General features: G+C 41.7%; 2 protein-coding genes across 3 annotated transcripts in view; one reads left to right on the top strand and one right to left on the bottom strand.

The window, feature by feature from the left end:
• Positions 1 to 2310, top strand: part of drosha (drosha ribonuclease III) — a 146999-nt gene extending 144689 nt beyond the window's left edge. For both annotated transcript variants that reach the window (XM_041861997.2, XM_041861996.2), the window contains exon 32: positions 1574 to 2310. In XM_041861997.2, coding sequence (XP_041717931.2) covers positions 1574 to 1704 — 131 coding nt within the window. In that variant the 3' untranslated portion in view covers positions 1705 to 2310. The remainder of the gene's footprint in view (positions 1 to 1573) is intronic.
• Positions 2311 to 2944: 634 nt separating this feature from the next.
• LOC121549969 (cadherin-6) overlaps positions 2945 to 24072 on the bottom strand; it is a 32597-nt gene continuing 11469 nt past the window's right edge. Inside the window, exons 4-9 of the mRNA XM_045210355.1 lie at positions 12146 to 12399; positions 10525 to 10661; positions 10190 to 10311; positions 9809 to 9926; positions 6883 to 7134; positions 2945 to 6339 (exon numbers count right to left, since the gene is read on the bottom strand). Of these exons, the coding sequence (XP_045066290.1) occupies positions 5825 to 6339; positions 6883 to 7134; positions 9809 to 9926; positions 10190 to 10311; positions 10525 to 10661; positions 12146 to 12399 (1398 nt within the window). The 3' untranslated portion in view covers positions 2945 to 5824. The remainder of the gene's footprint in view (positions 6340 to 6882; positions 7135 to 9808; positions 9927 to 10189; positions 10312 to 10524; positions 10662 to 12145; positions 12400 to 24072) is intronic.

Raw genomic sequence — 24072 nt, 5'->3', positions numbered from 1 at the left:
CCCCTTTCCAACACAGATACCCTGTTGTCTTTTCTGTCTCCTCAGCTGCCAGACGGGAGCTTTGGAATAAATGAGAAACCTTGTAATATTCTTTAGGAGCCTCAATTTCGGTTACCTCCACACGCTTTATGCTACTGCATGTTAAACAATGCAAATGACCAAAGAAGCATTTTCCTCTCTCTCGAGTGGTGTAATTCTCATATCTCATAAGTCCTCTCCAGGCTGAAATGCCGCCAGTGATTTCCATATTTTAACTGCATGTAGTTTTCGTTTCTCTCTGAGGCTCATCAAGTGTTGCATAGTCATCTAAGGCCAATCGCACTACAGTGTATTCCTCACTGTTTCTTTGAGTGAATATGTTTGCCTACTAGATGTTGGCCTCGTCGCTGTAGGAGACATTGGGGTCTTTGGCTGTACATTTTGCATTCACAGTTGTCATTTAGCAGATTTATCCAGCTTGACTTACTCTATGTAGACTACATGATATGGTGGAGTGACCAAAGAATAGACCTGGGTTCAAATAATGTTTGTTTTCTTTCAAATAGCTCTAGCTTCACTTTGAGCTTGAAGTTAAGAGAAAATTCAGCAACTCCTGAAGGACAGTGGAAGTTGATTAAAATGCCATAGATATTGTTAAAACCAACGCCTTTCCACCCGTGGCCTTCATCAGGGTTTTTCTTGATTGAGCTTGACCCATAGACAGTTAGTCAAAATGCTAAGTCTTAGAGCCAGTGTGAGATCTTCAACGGGATAACATACCGTATGGAACAAACGCGGTCTACAACTAAACTGTCTGTTGTTCTTTCATGATATCCTAATCTACACATCTAAATTTGTGACTTAAATCTGTTTGACACAGAAGAGTGGGCGTCCCTTCATGTGTACGATTTTAAATTGAGACGTATGCGGTCCTAAGCAGTGATACGCCTTATCAGCATTTATACATTCATTTTCTGTTGTCCTTATTACAGATCTCATTAAGAGATGTTCTGTACTAATTAACTTATCAGATCTCATTCTCATCACAATGACATCAAATGAGCCCTGTCTAAGTCCGTTATTTTCCTTAGTTAAGGAAGTTATTTTCCTTAGTTAAGGACAATGAGGTATTAGGGCAATCCAGTGCTAATAATGTTTGCGGTGTTTCACATCAAATGACAAAATGAAGGAGTATGTATGTATACATTGCAATGTCAACAGGTAGCATAGTGGTTAGAGCATTGGGCCAGTAACTGAAAGGTTGCTAGTTCGAAACCCTGAGCCTACTAGGTGAAAAATCTGTCGATCTGACCTTGAGCAAGGTACCTTAACCCTAATTGCTCCAGGGTCACCGTCAACATTTCCATTTCACACCACACACTTGTACAGGTTACGCACTTGTACATATGTGAAACAGGACAGATATAAGCAGCCCCTATTTGACCTTGCCATTCTAAACACTACTAATCCCTGTCCTTTAGATCTGCCGTAAACTGACCTTGTCTCTTCCCTTTTTCCCGCTCATTATCTCCTTTCTTTGGTCCACCTTTCTCTTTTCTTCTCCTCTGTCTCACTCTACCGCTCCCTGCTGCAGATAACTTCCCTCAGATGGCTCATCAGAAGCGCTTCATCGAGCGGAAATACAGACAGGAGCTGAAAGAGATGAGACGAGATAGGGATCGCCAGGAGAAGGAGGGAGACGAGCCAGAGGACAGCAGGAAGTAACAGAGCCCCTCTCCGACCAATCGATATGGACAGAGCATTTTTTCGACCAGTCAAGATGGACGATATTGAAGAGTTTAGGGAAGGTGCAGGAGGTGGAGGGATAAACAACTTCCAAACACTCTGAATTGCAAAATAAAAATATGTCCTCTCCTCGACTACTCCCCTTCATCTGCATCTGATTGGAGAAGATTTGACAGGTAAAAACAATATGGTGGAAGCTCATCATAAGGCTGGCTTTCACCTGGTCAGTTCATTCAGATCAATGGAAGGAGAGGATGTGAGGAGAGGACATCTTTTTTGGGCAATTGAGAAAGCACTAGTCTACAGTACACACCCTCTACTGTCTCGTCCCATTGGTTTGAGGATTGCCTTGCATTTTTAGGGTTTGTTTAGGTTTGTTTTGAGCTGCTTTTATGTGTAGGTCTTAATCAATTGAATGTTGATTATGTAGTCAGGTTTTAAACTAAATCTAAAACATTGTTGGTTGTCGATCATGATTATAATGAATGGCAATGACAGAAATGCTTTGTTTTAAATGTCTTTTTTATTTGTACTGCAAGTGACATTGATAATAATTGATATGAATAAAGGTATTTGAAATGTTAATTGATTTGTCATTTCATGAAATCTGTCCTCTTGCCATACTCCTCATAATCAGTGTCTGACACCAAATCGCTCAATGGGAAAACTAGTAGTGGCATATCACGTGCACGTTATGAAGAGGAAAGCGTTAATATAATTCAATGACATTAAATATGATGTTAAATGCCACCATCTGTCTTGCATCTGCTGCCTCTAACAATTTAAAATGTTTTCCACAGATTTGACAGTTTTTAAAGATCTTAATTATAGATAGTGTGTATTTAATGATTGCTTCAGTTCAGTAGCCACAGGTTCCATGCTATTAACCACTTTACTGTCTTGAATTTCAACATTCATCATAAGAACTTAAACTACCATAAAGCCAGGCTGACGTCATCCTAGGCAAAAACTAAGGGAACATGGCTGATGTGCAGACAGATTTTTTTATTTACAAATTAGTTTAAATATTATTAGGGTTAAGGTAATGGTCCGTCCGTTTTAGATTTTGTCTAGTCGGGCTGTCAAGGGGATGCTGTTCAGAATAGTCCCTACGTTCTTCCTGCTGTATGTCTGTCAAAATGCCCAATGTTGGGACAACAAATATTTTCTGAATTCGAAACACTGATGTTTACACACAGAAACAAAATAAGGATGAATGCATGATTTAAAGATATTTAATCGTGTTGAGTCATAAAAATATCCAGTACAAAAATCACATTGTACAAAGCAGATTAATGAATGGGCATTGAATCATGACGGGGCCCCTTTAAACTACTGCACATAATGTAACCTATCATAGTATTAATCCACATAGACAAAACTTAGGCTGCATTCCTATTCTCCACCCTTCTCCTGAAGTGTGCACTTGCACACTTTCTCACATAGTAAGTAAGCCATGGACAAGCCAGAACGGCCCATATGGGCAGGAGCCTATCTCCTCTTTCTGTAGCGTGAGGCAGCTTGACCCCCTGGAGAGGACGCTACTTGGATGGATTTAACAATGGTGGAAACTCCCACTAGCCAATGCTTTCACAATTCCTATGCTTTTAAATCCATGATTGGAAGTGTAAATGTGCTTTAGGGATGGGAGGAGAATCAGGATGCAGCCATACACTGCTCAATCACATAGTCAACAACATAATATGGAGGCAACCTTAAGGTTAACCAACCGTGTCTACATTAACGCCCAACAGACCGGTCATATCTTTAGAAAGAGGACATCAGTACTATCTCTGGTCCAGAGTGTGAACAGGAAGCCTCAGCATAAGCAAACCACACTAACACCCTGGACCAGAGCTTACTATAGGTTAACCATATCTGGCAGCTAACATTTCGCTACAAACCCCCAATAGCATTAACTTGTGTTGTGACACTGCATGCTTGATGTACTGTTTTTTAAATGTATGTCCTTAGTTGAGCATGTTGTAAATGCTGAAAGGCAAGAACTGTCTCAATAAAGAAGCACAAACATGTATTTATAGTGACATGCTGCTGACACCCTGAATTAAATAGAGAAAATGGATGTACCAATCCCAGATTGCCCATTTAAAGAAATAAATTATGAGGGGAAAATAATAATGCACTCTTCTGTTGTCATTTTCTCTTGTAATTTAAACTAGATGTCTACCGTTCAGAGCAGAAGAGGAACGATTGTTTTTCAGTTCAGAGGGTTTAGGAACCCAAATGAATGCTTATCAAAGCAATGTTTGCCACAATCTCAAATTGTCACTTACACAGTGTGCACTCAATGGTCAAAGAAAATAAATGCAAAAAGAAAATAACTTGCTGATTACAATTATTTAGCATATAATATAGTATACATTTTTAACAAGTGTGTTCTTGACTTAGAGGATTGTCTAAACTACCTCACCATTTTCATTGTTTACAGCCATTTATTTATTTGAAAAACAATATATAATGTACAATTTGTGTGAATTGTGAATGCTGCGGACAGAGACAGGAAAATAATAACACCGTTGTTGTGGCAATTATGCCAGTTGTGTTATTAGTTTGAAATGTCTGCTAAATGTCATCCTTCTGCAGTGATACTATTGTTCAATTTGTATGTTTTGGCCTTGGGCAAGTTGCTTAATTTGAATTGCTCAATTTTCTTACTACGTATATGTCAAACCATTTCATGATGGCAAACCAATCTAATGACCATTTCATATGTATATGTCAAAACATTTTATGATCCCAATATTGTGTTGACCTGTACCTCTTATGTCAATCCCAACGAAATGTCAACACTCTTTCTTACAACTGAAAATGTAATCTTTCCCTTAATATCTAGCCTTTCTCCCCACATAGTCCCAATATGTCAGGCCTGCGAAACTTTGTGAAATGGATGGTCAACCATCAATTAATTACTCAGTTTAATTAACCAAGAAAAGCATAGAGTAAAACACTGAGTAAAGAATCATATTTAATTTGAACTGCATGTTTAGTTCATTAGGGTAACACTTTACAATAACCCTTTATAAAGAGTACCTTATTGCAAAGTGTTATTGACATTAGCTTTTCAGAGAGTCAGCGCTCTGAGGAGCTTTTTGGTCCAGGTGTTTCAGCTCCCCCCACAGAGAATGATGTCCCAAATGGCACCCTACTGTACCCTGGTACAAATGTAGTGCACTATATAGGGAATAGTGTGCCATTTGGGATGCAGAATATGTAAAGCTATGTGGAGATGTGGATCAGGTGTTGTTATTGACGGTCAGAAAGGTGACGGTCAGAAATGTGACGTCCAACCCATAGAAATAGAATGAGTAGAGTGGGTGTCCCCATTCAAGTCAATGATGCCACAGTGGGTGGACTGGCGGCCATTTTGACTGTACCCATAGAATTAGAGCATTATATTTCTATGGTCCAACCCCTCAGTCTCTTAGCATGGCTTTATGTGACTTCAAAAGAAGATTGTGACATACATAGCCAATGCTGTAAGGGAATGGGACGCTAGAAACCTGATAACAGAACTGTACAGCGTATTGTATCAATTTACAGATACACACAAGATAAGATATATCTCACAATATGCAGCTATTCATTCCAGAAACTCTGAACAATTCATAGGTGTTGTCTGTCAAGTTCACCAGAAAACCGCTTGCTGTTCGTCCCTCTGTTGCAGGCAGCTTTTGGAAAAACAGAAGAGAAGAAGTATGTTTGTATATAGAGATATATGTGGGGCCTGGTGCACAGAGTACACTACCCCCATATAAAACGAAGCGTCTTCTTGACAAGTATTTTCCTCAGGAGTCCCCAGCTGCCTTGCAGAGAGAGAGACCACTAATACAGGCAGGGTGCACCAAGCGTCGTCCTCCTGGTCCTCCAGAGAGGTCAAAGATCAACGGTGATCAACAACAGTAAAAGAACACTTTGACAAATACTGCCTTGTCTGTTTGTGTCTTTCTTGTTGTGTTCTATTGTTTGCCACTTTCACAAAGTACCAGGAGTTAAGTTCACTTTAGCTAGTGTGTGAGTGTTTGCTTGTTTGTTGTACACTTTCCTTTAGCTCCCCTCTTACGAGCTCCCTTCTCTCTGGTTAGGAATCCCTGCAGCCGTCACTGTCCTCTACCCCGTACATATCAGCTAGTTTTCTAAACCTGGGTCCCCACTCGCTCAGGTAGTTATAGTCCTGGTCTCCCTCCGTGGTCACGGAACCCAGGGAGCTCAGGGACTCGGCCACCGAGCCGCTTCCCTCGTAGGCGTAGGTGGCCAGGGAGTCATAGGGCGGCGCTGTGGGGTCCTGGTCGTTGTCCTGGAGCCTTTGGTTTATGAATTCCCTGACGTCCGAGTTGTCCCTGTGGGCAGGGGGGAGGACCACGGTCCGACGGACAGGAGGATGCAGGGTCTCCGGCTTAATGTCCCTGCGCTGTTTGGTCTCCTCGATAGCCTCTGGGTTGCGCAGCGTGCCGATATCAAAGGCCTGGGTGTCCTCCTCTCCGCCCCCCTCATCGTTGTAGCTGACGACGTTGTCTCTCACATCCTCTTTGGAGATGATCAGAGGCTCCTTCTTCCTCTGTTGCCTCCTCAGGGCAGCGAACAGCACCACGATTACTACAGACACAAAGAGAGAGAGAGAGAATAACTTGAGTATGAGATGGGAGAGGAAAGGAAATGAGGTGAGGAATGTGCTTCGATCCTCAATAATGCATTGATAACGATTATTTCAGAAACAAGACAAAGAAATGCTTTTGAACTTTTGTTATTTTTCCCACCTGTGTTCCTTCTATTTTCTGAAGGATAGTTGGTGTCTGTTGGGAACCATTGGTGGTGTGCATACAGTATGTGGATACACTCACTGATAAACAGGGCTTTGGTGGGCTGAGACAGGCTTGAGCTGCCACAAAATACTTGGTATGGATTTGTATCACCTATCTAGCTCTGTGCAGTTGCAGTGAAGATAAGTAAACTGCAAGGAAAGGTTTGGCTAACAGAGATCAGAATATGACATGGCGTAAGTCAATGTCTTCTGAATGTGTTGCTTATCATCTGTGTGTGTTGATGTGATTGATGTTTTAATGTGCTGTATGTAAGACACATGCAAGATAAAATGTTCAATAAAGCGTTTTTAATTTAACTGAATTGTACAGTACTCACTGAGCAGTATGAGGACACAGATGATGATGGCCATGAGGGCTCCAGTGCTGAGCCCTGCGGTGAGGACCAGAGCTTCCTGGTTACACAGCTGCATGTTCCCCTCACGGTCGCAGGTACAAACACGCACAGTCAGGGTGTTGGTGCTGCTCTGCATGGGAAAGTCCCCGTCCGATATCACCACAGGAACCAGGTAGGTGCTCCTCTGTAGCCGGCTGTAGCTGTTCCTTCTGGTCAGGATCCAAGCCGTGTTGTCTGTTGGAGATAGACGTCTTAGAGTTGGATACTATACAAGTCAGCAGTGTTGTCTGTGGAGATAGACGTCTTTGAGTTGGATACTATATAAGTCAGCAGTGTTGTCTGTGGAGATAGATGTCTTAGAGTTGGATACTATACAAGTCAGCAGTGTTGTCCGTGGAGATAGACGTCTTAGAGTTGGATACTATATAAGTCAGCAGTGTTGTCTGTAAAGATAGATGTCTTTGAATTGGATACTATACAAGTCAGCAGTGTTGTCTGTGGAGATAGACGTCTTAGAGTTGGATACTATATAAGTCAGCAGTGTTGTCTGTGGAGATAGACGTCTTTGAATTGGATACTATACAAGTCAGCATTGTTGTCTGTGGAGATAGACGTCTTTGAGTTGGATACTATACAAGTCAGCAGTGTTGTCTGTGGAGATAGACGTCTTAGAGTTGGATACTATATAAGTCAGCAGTGTTGTCTATAAAGATAGACATCTTTGAATTGGATACTATACAAGTCAGCAGTGTTGTCTGTGGAGATAGACGTCTTAGAGTTGGATACTATATAAGTCAGCAGTGTTGTCTGTGGAGATAGACGTCTTTGAATTGGATACTATACAAGTCAGCAGTGTTGTCTGTGGAGATAAACGTCTTTGAGTTGGATACTATATAAGTCAGCAGTGTTGTCTGTGGAGATAGATGTCTTAGAGTTGGATACTATACAAGTCAGCAGTGTTGTCTGTGGAGATAGACGTCTTTGAATTGGATACTATACAAGTCAGCAGTGTTGTCTGTGGAGATAGACGTCTTAGAGTTGGATACTATATAAGTCAGCAGTGTTGTCTGTGGAGATAGACGTCTTTGAATTGGATACTATACAAGTCAGCAGTGTTGGCTGTGGAGATAGACGTCTTAGAGTTGGATACTATATAAGTCAGCAGTGTTGTCTATAAAGATAGACGTCTTTGAATGGGATACTATACAAGTCAGCAGTGTTGTCTGTGGAGATAGACGTCTTAGAGTTGGATACTATATAAGTCAGCAGTGTTGTCTGTGGAGATAGACGTCTTTGAATTGGATACTATACAAGTCAGCAGTGTTGGCTGTGGAGATAGACGTCTTAGAGTTGGATACTATATAAGTCAGCAGTGTTGTCTGTGGAGATAGACGTCTTAGAGTTGGATACTATATAAGTCAGCAGTGTTGTCTGTGGAGATAGACGTCTTCGAGTTGGATACTATATAAGTCAGCAGTGTTGTCTGTGGAGATAGACGTCTTCGAGTTGGATACTATATAAGTCAGCAGTGTTGTCTGTGGAGAGGCACTGAGGAGTAAGCAGCTATAGGCTATGTTGTCTGTTAGACACTTTAGAGTTAGCTACTATACAAGTTAGATATAGGAATGTTCCCCAGTTTCAAAGAAGTTTGTTTCTTTCAATAAAGTTTATTGTCTCCAATTAATAGCCTTAAATATTATATTAGAGTGTGCTTAAATATATATGAATAGGTGAGGTTGACAAATTGCTGTGTTGGGGAAGCTACTCCGAAAATATAGATTATTAAGGTACCAATTATCTCACACTTGAAGAAGTTAAACTACCATTAAGTGTTTACTTAACGTAACTATCCAATGTTTCCAGATTTCTATGAAATATGACCTATAATTAATTACTGAGTGAAATATTGTTTTCTAAAAAAAAATATTAAGTATGGTAAAAAGCAGTTTTCTGTGTTGGAATGGTGTGGGCGTATACCGGTCATAAAAAATATTCACAGAGTAGACTGCTGATTGGCCAGCTCAGCCAAATAGCCAACATGACATATTCAATGAGGAAATAGCAAGTATTTTTTTAAACGGTCTGTTTGAGATACAAGTTGGAGGTGTTCTTTATGTGTTTTTTCTCCAATTTATCCTTTGGCCACAAATATGAGTATAAGACGTGTCAACAACATTATTTGGGTATGAGTTAACAGAATATGAACGTATAAAAATATTCACGGGCGGCAGGTAGCTTAGTGGTTAAGAGCGTTGTGCCAGTAACCGAAAGGTCGCTGGTTCTAATCCCCGAGCCGACTAGGTGAAAAATCTGTCGATGTGCCCTTGAGCAAGGCACTTAACCCTAATTGCTCATGTAAGTCGCTCTGGACAAAAAAAAAATAATAATACAAAAAAAAAAAAAAGGTTAAAAAATGGGAAAAAATAAAAATGTACTTTAACTAAAGTTGCTATGAAAAAGTAGTTCACTACTTCTTGGTAAATTATCATATCTAAATCTGAAACGTTATAGACTACAAATTGCAAGAACAGATTTAGCCTATTAAACACAAAAACTATGTTTCAATGTGAGAATTAGGCAGGTCTGATGCTGAAAATGTAAGGAAATGCTTGCCTCCTTCACCCATATTTAATTAGAATTTTGCCCAAAAAAGTAATATGTAGTTCCAGTAGTTAGCTCACCGCTACATGGTAAAAAAAAATAAAAATATTAACTACTAGTTGAACTACTGAATGTAGTTCAACTACCACCAAACTACTGCAAAATGTTGTTACAAGTTGAACTACTTGTAGTTCACTACTGTGATCACGGCTGCTGTGGAAAACATTTGTTTTGAAAAAACTAAATAAAAAAAACTGGTTATTAATTAACTTGTGTGTCAGCTGTTGTTCTCCAAGAAGAAGTGTACCTTTGTTGTCTCGGACGGTGAAGTTGGCTTTCCCTGAGACCTCGTGTGCTAGACTGAAGAAGAATCTGTGTCCACTGATAGGCTCGTCAGCATCTGTAGCGCTCACTGTCTGAATCCTCTGAGAAAGGTAAGAAAAATATGATCAAACACAGATGACATACTTCTTCTTCTTTTGTCATGTCTTTATCCAGATGAACAAGACAAAAGGGTTAAGGAGAGAAGGGAGCTCTAATGTTAAACCTGAAAACCCTCCGGTATAAGGTCATTTTCTGTGACCGAGGCAAGGTTTAACTGATGAAGGTACGATCAGTTGGGGGATCTTAGGTGGGAAAGAAGACATACTGTAGTGGTTTAAAATAATAATACATTGTTTTCCATTACCTGGTTAGCCTTGGCGTTTTCACAGACGAATGTTTCGTAGTAAGTGGCGAATGTAGGAGCGTTGTCATTAATGTCCAGTACTCTGATGTACACTGGTACGCGGCTCATCAGCCGTGGATTGTCTTTGAAACACAGAAACATTACATTTAATAACCACACCAAGGAAACACAATAACTGCCTTTGATTTGATTACTGCTCATAGTACTGTACATGTAACTACTAGAAGTAAGTGTAGTAGTTCACTGACACACATATACACACACCCAATTTCCACTTGTACCGATGGAGTGGATCATATGTATGTATGTGTGTCAATGATCAACATGCTACTTACTGAACTCAGTGGCGATGACAGAGATGTTGTGCCAAAGGTTCGCCTCTCTGTCCAGAGTCGTTAGCATGAACACTGAGCCGTTACCCGGGTGCACGTTGAACACCCTGTCCATGTCTGTATGCCGGTCAATTGAGTACCTGCACATAGCAAACAACAACTATAAGCATCCTCTTCACTTTCTCACAACACAAACAATTATAAGCTGCCTCATTTTCTTTCACACAAACCCAATGCACCGGGACCTTGGCTGTGAGGCAGTGTATTAAGAGTACCTGCACAACACAAACAACAAATATAAGCTTCCTCACAGCTAATATTCACAAGAATATTATACACCCTGTCTTAGTCTGCGCGCTGTTCTATCGAGTACTTGTATCTGCACAAAACAAACAAGTATAAATGTCCTCACTTTCTTTCACAGAAACCCACAACAATACATCATACTGCTACATACAGTATATCATCCAATTTGAAAGCAATTTGGATGACTGACATTTGTAGTCTGGTTGTTTCGCTAAAAATAGAACGACTCCAAAAATGTTTATCTGTGCTATCATGGTGGAGGGGTCCTAATGGCTGTTTGGAGATACACTCGCACACGAATGCATGCACACACAAACATAAATGCATAAACACACACACAAACAGGTTATCTAGTGTTGTTTTTCTTCACTTCCTGAGGACGAGTGTGATACATCAGTTTGATTAATGGAGTAGCGGATGTAGGTTGCATCCCAAATGCACCCTATTCCCTATATAGTGCACTACTATTGTCCAGGGCTCATAGTGCTATATAGGGAATAGGGTGCCATTTGGGACACAAACATAGACATTGAAGAGAGCAGGGGAGTAGATGGGGGAAGCAGACCCCCGGAGGGGGTGTGCGTGAACCAGGTCTCTCAGGGACCATGCACCACCGCACCCCTACCCTCATCTCCTTTCTCCCTATCTCCCCTCTCCGTCTACTCTCTAATCCTCTACCCTTCCACAGCCAGTATTTTTAGTTGTTTACCAGCACAAACCGTTTTAGCATTTTTATCTAAACACACACAGGCTCTCTTTGCCCCTCTTGCTTCCGACAGCAAGTCTAAACTCGTTATATCTGTCCTGTTGGGGTGCCAATTGCCTTTCTAATATTCTCAATAATTCAGTTGGCTGGGCCTGGACCCTCCCCTGATTAATTACACCAGATAAAAGTGTGTGTGTGTGCTACTCTCATCCCCTCCTCTCTCCTCTCTTCTCATTCCCTCTCCTTGCTTCTCATCCCCTCTCCTTTCCTCACTTCTCATCTCCTCCCCTCCCCTCCCCTCCCCTCGTCACCCTACTCTCTAAATGCCACAAAGCACATCCTTTTTGATGAGCGCTGATAAAAGTGAATGATACCATATTTGACACCAGTAATAAAGTGTTCTAACTTCTAGCCTCGGCAGGCACTCCAGGATAACACTCTCTCTCTGATCACCACACTGTGATTGAGGAATGCGCTGCTACTGGCAGGAGTTGTTTAGACTGTATTTGTAACTCAAGTACAGTAAAATATTTGAAAGTAAACAGATAATATGTTGACCCAGGCCTGCTGACCACTAGTAGATGTCTCAGGAGCTGTGTGCATATGTAGTACCTGACAGGGCTGCGGCTACTGTCTGGGTCTGTGGCACTGACCGATCCGAGGATGGTGCCTAAGGCCGAGTCCTCTTTGACCTCCATGACGTAGCTGACCCGGTCGAACACCGGCGGCTCGTCCACATCCTCCACGATCAACTTGACCGTCGCCTCGTCCGTAGTCGCCGCGTAGCGCAGGAACCGTGGGTCAGGGTTGGAGTTCTCAACCTGGATCCTTAGAGTGTACAACCGCTTCCTCTCAAAGTCCAGAGGCTGAGGAGAGAGAGAGAAGAGGGTTAACAACTCACACTCACTCACACGCCAGTTAACACATTTTTGTTTAACTTTCTTTCCCTCTCACACACACAAATCCTTTGACATGCAACACTTTTGTTGTCTAAGCAATACACACACAGACACACACAGCGAGATACACACAGACACACATCATCAACAATTGAATTAATTCAGTGTGACTCAACCTCTCCCTCTTTTCATGTGTCTGGGTGCTATCCTTTCTTTAGTAAATGAACTTGGGTATGCAGTGTAAAAAGGGCTTAAAGGATGAAAAAAAGAAAAAATACATATTCTCTGGTTGAAAACGGCCTATGTGGCATCGATATTGGTCATCAACACGTGTTCTGTTGCCAAAATTGTAAATATAATAATTTGGGTCATAATGTCAGTATTTTCCAAAACAGAGGTTTGCGGGATTTAAGAAATCCAGTGTCCTTGTATATTTGAGAGTTTGGATTTCAGTCATGTCCACAATTATGCCCAGTAACACGAACAGCTGGCAGCACCCATCTAAATGATCGGAGCATGCAATAAGGGTGAATGGGAAAACAGCTGCGCGCTAAACAGTCATAGCAGCAGAACCAACCTAAATAAAGCCTTCCCATTTCTTTATTGGCAGCAGAACTACCCATTAGCACACAGTGCCTCACACTTGTTTACATGAGACAACAATAGGTACAAGACAATGTTATGTTGAAAGAACGATAAATGGTTTGGGTTCTTTCCAACTCAAACTTCCTCACATTTGTGAACTAACATTAGCATCACAAACACAATTTATTCCTTTAGCCAAAGTCCTGGTACGGTGGCGGTTTGGGGATATCTCAACTACAGTGAGTGAAGAGGAACAAGCTAAAAGTACGATATAGCGAACATAACACACCCATATCAAACCACACCCCCAAGACGCAATTCGTGTTTCAGAAATTGTATTTCTTAATGAGGCGGAAAAGCCAGGCGAAATCAGTGAGTTCAGACCCCCTTTAAACCGCTATTCTCTTCTCTCCTCTCTCGGTGTGAGTCCCAATAATCTCTCCTTTCTTGAAAGGAAATGACTGGTATATGGTAACTCCATCTAGCTAATGCATACACCAATTCAACTCTTTTAAATTTGTAGGGAGTAGTTTACGAGTGCACACTTCAGGAGGAAGGAGAGATGATTGGGTTGAAACCTCTGGCTCTGTTCTTCACCTTTAAGGTCACACTAATGCTGTCTGGAGAGAACACATCTGACGTGTGATTTTAGTTGTGAGGGAGCTACTAACAAATTCAGGCCTCCAGTCATTGAACAAAAGGTGTGTGTGTGTGTGTGTGTGTACGTGCAGCTGTGCAGGTTTTTCCAATGAGCTTTCAACTGAGCATTGTCTGTACAGCACTTTATATCAATCAAATACAGTAATTTGATATGACCCCTCATACTCAATAAGTCATTGATTGATTTTCTCCTGCTCTGCTCTCTAGACAGGGGTTTGATGATGTCAACATGAACATGTGTTGTTTGGGGACAGCGGTGCAGGAAATGCCCTTTAACTAGACAAGCCATTTAATTAGAGTAGGTTCAGATGTAGACCAGACCCTGTGTACACACACACACACACACACACACACACACACACACACACACACACACACACACACACACACACACATAGCTTAGATCCCTCCAAGATCATTACAACAGTAACATCAGCAGAAGGCAATTACATCTTCCTCCACTCAATAATGACCTGATGGAAGTGAAGTGATCAATTTAAAGCTACACCGGAGGAGGGAGCGCTTGAAAAAGCAACAATCTGATTATTTTTAATACATCAAAACCTACAATAGCTCAGCTCCACTGGCTGGTACTGGTGAAAGCCATACCTAGTATCAATAGTCTATCTGACATGACTGGATAAATGTAAGCAATATGGCAAAAATTCCAACCATCCAAAAGGCAAGGTGAAGCAGTTAAAGGGATACTTCGGGATTTTATCACTTCCCCAGAGTCAGATGAACTTGTCGATACCATTTTTATGTCTCTGCGTGCGGTTTGAATGGGGTTGCTAACTAGCGCTAGCGCAATTACTAACTAGGGGCTAGGGCTCTAGGGAGTCAGCCTGGCCTCAGAGCCATACGAAACATACTTTAAGTATTTCTGAGCACCTCCAAGAAGTATTATACTTACATAACTGTCTAGTTACTTTAGACAGGAACTAAAGTAGGGACGTTGGTCGGGGAGGATGGGTGGCTGTAATCTGCGACCAATCCAAAGGGTGCGTGTCCAAGTCGCGTCTGGGACAACTGTAGCATTTTAGCTTCCCCTTCCCCTAACCCTTATTCTAAACTTAACCCAATTCACCTAACCTGTTATGTAAATTCACCTAACCTTTTACGTAAATTATCCTAATCTTTGTCATTAGTTCCCCTAACCGCCAACGTACATTTTCTCCTAATTCTCCTTTGTTGTTACATCATATCAAGCAACCTGGTCTCAGATAAAGAATTATAATACTATACGTCCTCCAAGATGTGTGATAAGTTACATCATCCAATTCGTATGCTATTGTACAACTAGGAAATACATACTACACTATATGTCGTATAACTCGTATGATACTGTACAACCGCTATTCCATTCATAATTGAGGGGCTAGGTGTGGATTTGGAATCCAGCCTTAATGAATGAATGTAAAATGTTAATGAACAAGGCATCAGACCTTAGCTATATATCATATCATTTCATACCTAGCTATATATCATATATCATATCATACCCAGCTATATATCACATATCATGCATCAGACCCAGCTATATATAATATATCATATCAGACCCAGCTTATATCATATCAGACCAGCTATATATCATATACTATATCAGACCCAGCTATATATCATATATCATATCAGACCCAGCTATATACCCATATCATATCAGACCAACTATATTCATATCAGACCAGCTATATATCATATATCATATCAGACCGAACTATATACTGCCTCAGACCAGCTATATATCATATCATATCATGACCTAACTATACATCATATATCAGACCAGCCAATATACTATATACATCATAGTTTCAGACCAGCTATATATCATATATCATATCAGACCAAAAAGCATATCATATATCATATCAGACCAGCTATATCATATCAGACCAGCTACATCATATATATCATATCAGACCAGCTATATCATATCAGACCCAGCTATATATCATATATCATATCAGTGACCAGCTATATATCATATCAGACCAGTTACATCAATAATATCATATCAGACTAGCTATATTATCATATCGTATCAGCTATATATCACATATCATATCAGACCCATTATATATCATATATCATATCAGACCCAGCTATATATCATATATCATATCAGACCGAACTATATATCATATCAGACCAGCTATATATCATATATCATATCAGACCCAGCTATATATCATATATCATATCAGACCGAAACTATATATCATATCAGACTAGCTATATATCATATATCATATCAGACTGAACTATATATCAGCTTTATATATCATATCATATCAGACCTAACTATATATCATATCAGACCCAGCTATATATCATATATCATATCATACCCAACTATATATCATATATCATATCGACCAACAATATATCATAATATCATATCCAGCTATATCATATATCATATCAGACCCAACTATATATCATATCAGACCCAGCTATATATCATATATCATAATCAGACCAGCTATATCATATCAGACCAGCTTATATATCATATATATCATATTTAGACCAGCTATATCATATATCATATCAGACCAGCTATATATCATATCAGACCAGCTTATATATCATATATCATATCAGACCAGCTATATATCATATATCATATCAGACCAGCTATATATCATATCAGACCAGCTATATATCATATATCATATCATAGACCAGCTATATATCATAATCAGACCAGCTATATATCATATCAGACTAAAGTATATATCATATATCATATCAGACCCAGCTATATATCATATATCATATCATACCCAGCTTCATATATCATAAATCATATCAGACCCAGCTATATATCATATATCATACCGTAACAGCTGAGATATTGGAGTATTATAAAGATTAGAGAGAAGACAACATGAGATTAAATATACATGCTGGCTATGTTGCATTGTACTAGACTGAGTTTATATATCATATATTATTTCAAAGCAATCCGTTTGTTTATCATATATCATAATAAACATCCCAAATATATATCATATACCACGCTGGCTATGAGCCAAGATTAATATTATATTTGTACACTATATACGCTTATATATTGTGTATCGCTACCCAGCTATATATCATTTATCATATCAGACCAGCTATATCATATATCATATCATACCCAGCTATATATCATATCATACCCAGCTATATATGATATCATATCATACTCAGCTATATATCATATATCATATATCATACCCAGCTATATATCATATATTATATCAGACCCAGCTATATATGATATATCATATCATACCTTGTAGCTATATATCATATATCATAACATAACCCAGGCTATATATCATATATCATATCATACCCAGCTATATCATATTTATTATTATATCAGTCCCAACTATATATCATATATCATATCATAACCCAGCTATATATCATTTATCATATCAGACCCAGCTATATATCATATATCATATCATACCCAACTATATATCATATATCATATCAGACCCAGCTATATATCATATATCATATCCAGCTATATATCATATATCATATCAGACCCAACTATATATCATATCAGACCCAGCTATATATCATATATCATATCAGACCAGCTATATATCATATCAGACCAGCTATATATCATATATCATATCAGACCAGCTATATATCATATCATACCACCAGCTTATATCATATCAGACCAGCTATATATCATATCATATCAGAATTCAGCCATATATCATATCAGACCAGCTATATATCATATATCATATCAGACCCAGCTTATATATCATATCATATCATACCCAGCTATATATCATATATCAGCATCAGACCCAGCTATATATCATATATCATATCAGACCCAGCTATATATCATATATCATATCATACTAGCTATATATCATATATCATATCAGACCCAGCTATATATGATATATAATATATCAGACCCAGCTATATATCATATATCATATCAGACCCAGCTATATATATCATATCATATCAGACCCAGCTTATATCATATATCAAAACAAAGCTATATAAACATAATCATATCAGACCCAGCTATATATCATATATCAGACCAGCTCATATCCCATATATCATATATCAATATCAGACCCAGCTATATGCTAATCATATATCATATCAGACCCAGCTATATATCATATATCATATCAGACCGAACTATATATATCATATCAGACCAGCTATATATCATATATCATATCAGACCGAACTATATATCATTTCAGACCAGCTATATATCATGTATCATATCAGACCGAACTATATATCATATCAGACCAGCTATATATCATATATCATATCAGACTAGCTATATATCATATATCATATCAGACCAGCTATATACATATATCATATCAGACCAGCTATATATCATATCAGACCAGCTTATATATCATATATCAGTATCAGACCAGCTATATATCATATCAGCACCCAGCTATATATCATATATCATATCAGACCAGCTATATATCATATCAGACCAGCTATATATCATATATCAGTACTGGACCAGCTATATATCATATGCAGACCAGCTATATATCATATATCATATCAGACCCAGCTATATATCATATATCATATCAGACCCAGCTATATCATATATCATATCAGACCAACTATATATCATATCAGACCAGCTATATATCATATATCATATCAGACCCAGCTATATATCATATACCATATCAGCCGAACTATATATCATATCAGACCAGCTATATATCATATATCATATCAGACCGAACTATATCAGCTTATGTATCATATATCATATCAGACCTTAACTAATATATCATAACAGACCAGCTATATATCATATATCATATCAGACCGAACTATATATCATATCAGACCCAGCTATATATATCATATATCATATCAGACCAGCTATATATCATATCATATCAGACCAGCTACATATCATATATCATATCGTACCCAGCTATATATCATATATCATATCAGGACCCAGCAGTATATATCATATATCATATCAGACCAGCTATATATCATATACTGGCATACAGACCAGGGCTATTACATTGTAGTCATTTAGCAGACACTCTTCTCCAGAGCGACTTAACGATTATTATTTATTTATTAATTTTTCACACTGGCCCCCCGTGGGGATCGAACCCACAAACCTTATGCATTGCAAAATGCCATGCTCTTACCAACTGAGCTACAAAACCCTGCTGGCCAGTCCCCTCCCCTACCCTGGACGACGCTGGTCCACCCAGCGCCCGTGGGTTCTCTGTCGCTGCCATGAAGCACGACAGAGCCTGGATTCGAATCCAGACCACTGCGCCACTCGGGAGGTTAAATCAGACCCAGCTATATATATCACATATCATATCAGACCCAGGTCAGAGGGCAGGCAAATCTATCTGAAAACACAGCTACTGTTTTTTCATCTGTAATCAAAAATGTGTGTATTCAGCTTCTTAATCACTAAGCAATCACGAACCAATGTCTCCAGTCTAGACGCCCAATGCTTCTTCTACAACTATGACGACTTGATTATTGACTTCATGCCTCAGCTAAAGACATGAGCGTGTTTGCTGAACCATGGAGTCTATTAGTCATCTTAGGAATGTGATTTGTATGTTAGAGCTAGCCCACCTGCAGTTCACATGTGATTACTGTATGATAGGGGTGTTGATGTGTGTCTAATTTACATCCATCTCTATCCCCCTCTTCTCTCTCTCCCTCTCTTTCCCCCGATCCCCTCTCTCTCTCCTTCTCTCTCACACTCCCCAAACCAAAGATTGTTCTCTCATTTATTATATTTACTCTCTATAGCACTTTCTGAGTCACATTATTTCACTGTGTTGTTCACTAACACCAGTCTAATGGTAGCCTGTATTATCCGCTCTGAGAGCATGAGCATAGTCTGTCTGTTTCTAATATAATATCTCCTATATCTCAATCACAACAGTCAAAAACAAAGACTTCTCATTAACGGGAGAACAGTGAGGACACCAACACAGAGGAATGTATGAAATTGGAAACAGTCTCTACACACGCAGAAGCTTATTTTCTCTTTCTCTTTCTCTTTCTTTCTTTCTCTCTCTCTTTCTCTCAATTTTCAATTTTTCAATTTAAGGGCTTTATTGGTATGGGAAAACGTATGTTAAACATTGCCAAAGCAAGTGAAGTGATAGTAAACTAAAAAAGTGAAAATAAACAATAAATATTAACAGTAAACATTACACTCCAGAAGTTCCAAAGAATAAAGACATTTCAGATGTCATATTACTATCTATATACAGTGTTGTAACTAATGTGCAAATAGTTAAAGTACAAATGGGAAAATAAATGTAAACATAAATATGGGTTGTATTTACAATGGTGTTTGTTCTTCACTGGTTGCCCTTTTCTTGTGGGCAACAGGTCACAACTCTTGCTGCTGTGATGGCACACTGTGGTATTTTTCAATCAGTAGATAAGGAGTTTATCAAAATTGGGCTTTGTTTTCAAATTCTTTTGTGGATCGGCTGTAATCTGATGGAAATATGTCTCTCTAATATGGTCATACATTTGGCAGGAGGTTAGGAAGTGCAGCTCAGTTTCCACCTCATTTTGTGGGCAGTGTGCACATAGTCTGTCTTCTTTGAGAGCTGTGGTCTGCCTACGGCGGCCTTTCTCAATAGCAAGGCCTATGAACATCAGATTCTGTACATAGTCAAAGCTTTCAAATTTGGGTCAACCCTAACCATAACACTAACTCCTAAAGCACTAGCCCCAACCATAAAACCAGCCCTAACACCAGCCCCAACCAAAACTCTAGCTCCTAACACCAACACTAGCCCCCAACCATTGGCCACTGACCTCTAACAACAGCCCCAACCATAAAACTAGCCCCAACACTCAACCCCCAACCATAACACTGACCCTAAAAGCACCAGCCCCAATCCATACAAACCAGCCCTAACACTAGCCCTAAACATAAAACCAACCCTAGGCACTAGCCCTAACCACAAACACTCAGCTCCTAACACTAACCCCAACCATAACACCAACTCCCAGCACTCAGCCCCAACCATAAACTAGCCCCAACACCAACCCCAACCACAACACTAACCCCAGCACCAGCCCCCAACCATAAAACCAGCCCCAACACCAACCCCAACTATAACACACAGCTCCCTAACACTAGCCCTAACCATAACACTCAGCCTCCAACACTCAGACCCAACCCCACAACACTAACCCCAGCACTAGCCCCAACCATGCTAAACCAGCCCTAACACTAGCCCCCAACCATAACACTAACCCTAATCACTAACCCCCAACCATAACACTAACCCTAACACTTCAGCTCCCTAACCACAACACTAATCCTAATACCAGCCCCAACATAACATTAGCCCTAACACTCAACCCTAACCATAACACTAACTCCTAACACTCAGCCCCAACCATAACACTAACCCCTAACACTAGCCCCAACCATAACACTAACTCCTAACACTAGCCCTAACCATAACACTAATCCTAAATACCAGCCCTAACCATAACATTAGCTCCTAACACTAACCCCAATCCATAACACTAGCCCTAACACTATCCCTAACCATAACACTAACCCCAACACTAGCCCCAACCATAACACTAACCTCTCTAACACTCAGCCCCAACCATAACACCAACCCTAACACTAGCCCTAACCATGAACACCAACCTCTAGCACTACCCCAACCATAACACCAACCCTAACACTCAGCCCCTAACCACATAACACTAACCCTAACACTACAAACTCCTAACCATAACACTAACTACTAGCAGCTGAGCCCCAACCATAACACTAGCCCCAACCATAACACCAGCTCCCAACACTAGCCCCAACCACAACACTAACCCTAACACTAGCCCTAACCATAACACTAACCTTTAACACTAACACTAGCCCTAACCATAACACTAACCAACCCAACACTGACAGCCCCTAACCATAACACTCAACCCAACCCTAACTACTAGCCCCAACCATAACACCAACCCCAACCCTAACACCAGCCCCTAACCATAACACTAACCCTAACACTAGCCCTAACCATAACACTAACCCTAACACTAGCCCTAACCATAACACTAACCCTAAAACTAGCCCTAACCATAACACTAACCCTAACACTTACACTAGCCCTAACCATGACACTAACCCTAACCCTAACACTAGCCCCCAACCACAACACCAACCCTAACACTAACACCAGCCCCCAACCATAACACCAACCCTAACACTAGCCCCAACCATAACACTAACTCCTAACACTAGCCCCAACCATAACACTAACCCTAGCACTAGCCCCCAACCACAACACTAACCCTAACACCAACACTAGCCCCAACCATAACACTAACCCCTTTTTAAAAAATCTGGTCAAAAGTAGTGAAGACTGTATATAGGAATAGGGTCCCATTTGGGATGCAGAACTGTGTCCTTGTAGGCATCCTTGAACTCTGTAATTGCATAAAATCCAATGAGAATTTGTTTCATTTTATTAATCAATCATCTCTATATTTTAAGCACATCTGAGGAGAGAAATATCACTGTGTGTGTTTGCCAGCCAGGTCACCACTAGAACCAATGCAATACTTGACGTACTTCCAGGTCCCCAGGACATCGGGAGATGCCTTCAATACCGGGCTACTAGAGGCAACAGCTATTACCATCAAGTAACTAGGCTCGCGGCTTGCTAGGACGTTGTAGACGGGGATGGGGATGGCTCTGGGACGTTGTGGACGGGGATGGCTCTAGGGCGTTGTGGACGGGGATGGTGGATGGCTCTAGGGCGTTGTGGACGGGGATGGTGGATGGCTCTGGGGCGTTGTGGACGGGGATGGCTCTGGGGCGCTTGTAGACGGGGATGGCTCTGGGGCGTGTAGGACGGGGATGGGTGGATGTTGGCCCTTGGGGCGTTGTGTGGATCGGGGATGGTGGATGGCTCTGGGGGCGTTGTGGACGGGGATGGCTCTAGGGCGTTGTGGACGGGGATGGCTCTGGGGCGTTGTAGACGGGGATGGCTCTGGGGCGTTGTGGACGGGGATGGTGGATGGCTCTGGGGCGTTGTGGACGGGGATGGCTCTAGGGCGTTGTGGACGGGGATGGCTCTAGGACGTTGTGGACGGGGATGGCTCTGGGGGCGCTGTGAAGGGGATGGTGGATGGCTCTGGGGCGCCTAGGACGGGATGGCTCTGGGGCGTTGTGGATGGGGATGGTGGATGGCCTCCAGGGCGGCTGTGGGACGTGGGATGGCTCTAGGGCGTTGTGGGACGGGGATGGTGGATGGCTCTAGGGCGTTGTGTGTGGATGGGGGATGGTGGATGGCTCGAGGGGCGTTGTGTGGATCGGGGATGGTGGATGGCTCTTGGGGTGTGTGGATGTGGGGATGGCTCTGGGGGCATTGTGGATCGGGGATGGTGGATGGCTCTGGGGGTTGTGGATGGGATGGTGGATGGCTCTGGGGGCGTTGTGGATGGGGATGGTGGATGGTTCTGGTGGGTTGTGGATGGGGATGGAGGATGGCTCTGGGGTGTTGTGGACGGGGATGGTGGATGGCTCTGGGGCTGGTTGTGGATGGGGATGGCTCTGGGGCGTTGGGTGGACGGGGGATTGGATGGCTCTGGGGCGTTGTGGATGGGGATGGCTCTGGGGGGCGTTTTTTGGACGGTGGTGATGGTTCTGGGGCGTTGTGGATGGGGATGGCTCTGGGGCGTTGTGGATCGGGGATGGTGGATGGCTCTGGGGGGCTTGTGGACTGGGATGGTGGGATGGCTCTCTGGGGCGCTGTGGGACGGGGAGATGGTGGATTTCGGGGCGTCCGGACGGGGATGGCTCTGGGGCGCTGCCAGGACGGGGATGGTGGATGGCTCTGGGGGCGCTGCCGGACGGGGATGGTGGATGGCTCTGGGGCGTTGTGGACGGGGATGGGCTTCTAGGGCGGTTGTGGATGGGGGATGGTCTGGGGCGCTGGAGACGGGGATGGCTCTGGGGCGTTGTGGACGGGGATGGTGGATGGCTCTGGGGCGTTGTGGACGGGGATGGCTCTAGGGCGTTGTGGTCGGGGATGGCTCTAGGGCGTTGTGGACGGGGATGGCTCTGGGGCGTTGTGGACGGGGATGGTGGATGGCTCTGGGGGCGTTGTGGACGGGGATGGGATGGATGGCTCTGGGGGCGTATGTGGATGGGGATGGTGGATGGCTCTGGGGCGTTGTGGATGGGGATGGTGGATGGCTCTGGGGCGTTGTGGATGGGGATGGTGGATGGCTCTGGGGCGTTGTGGACGGGGATGGTGGATGGCTCTGGGGCGTTGTGGATGGGGATGGCTCTGGGGCGTTGTGGACGGGGAT

The sequence above is a fragment of the Coregonus clupeaformis genome, chromosome 34 (assembly GCF_020615455.1).
Source record: "Coregonus clupeaformis isolate EN_2021a chromosome 34, ASM2061545v1, whole genome shotgun sequence".
Classification (NCBI taxonomy): Eukaryota; Metazoa; Chordata; class Actinopteri; order Salmoniformes; family Salmonidae; genus Coregonus; species Coregonus clupeaformis.
The sequence above is the reverse complement of the archived record's forward strand: the minus strand, read 5'-3'. Positions and strand labels throughout refer to the sequence as shown.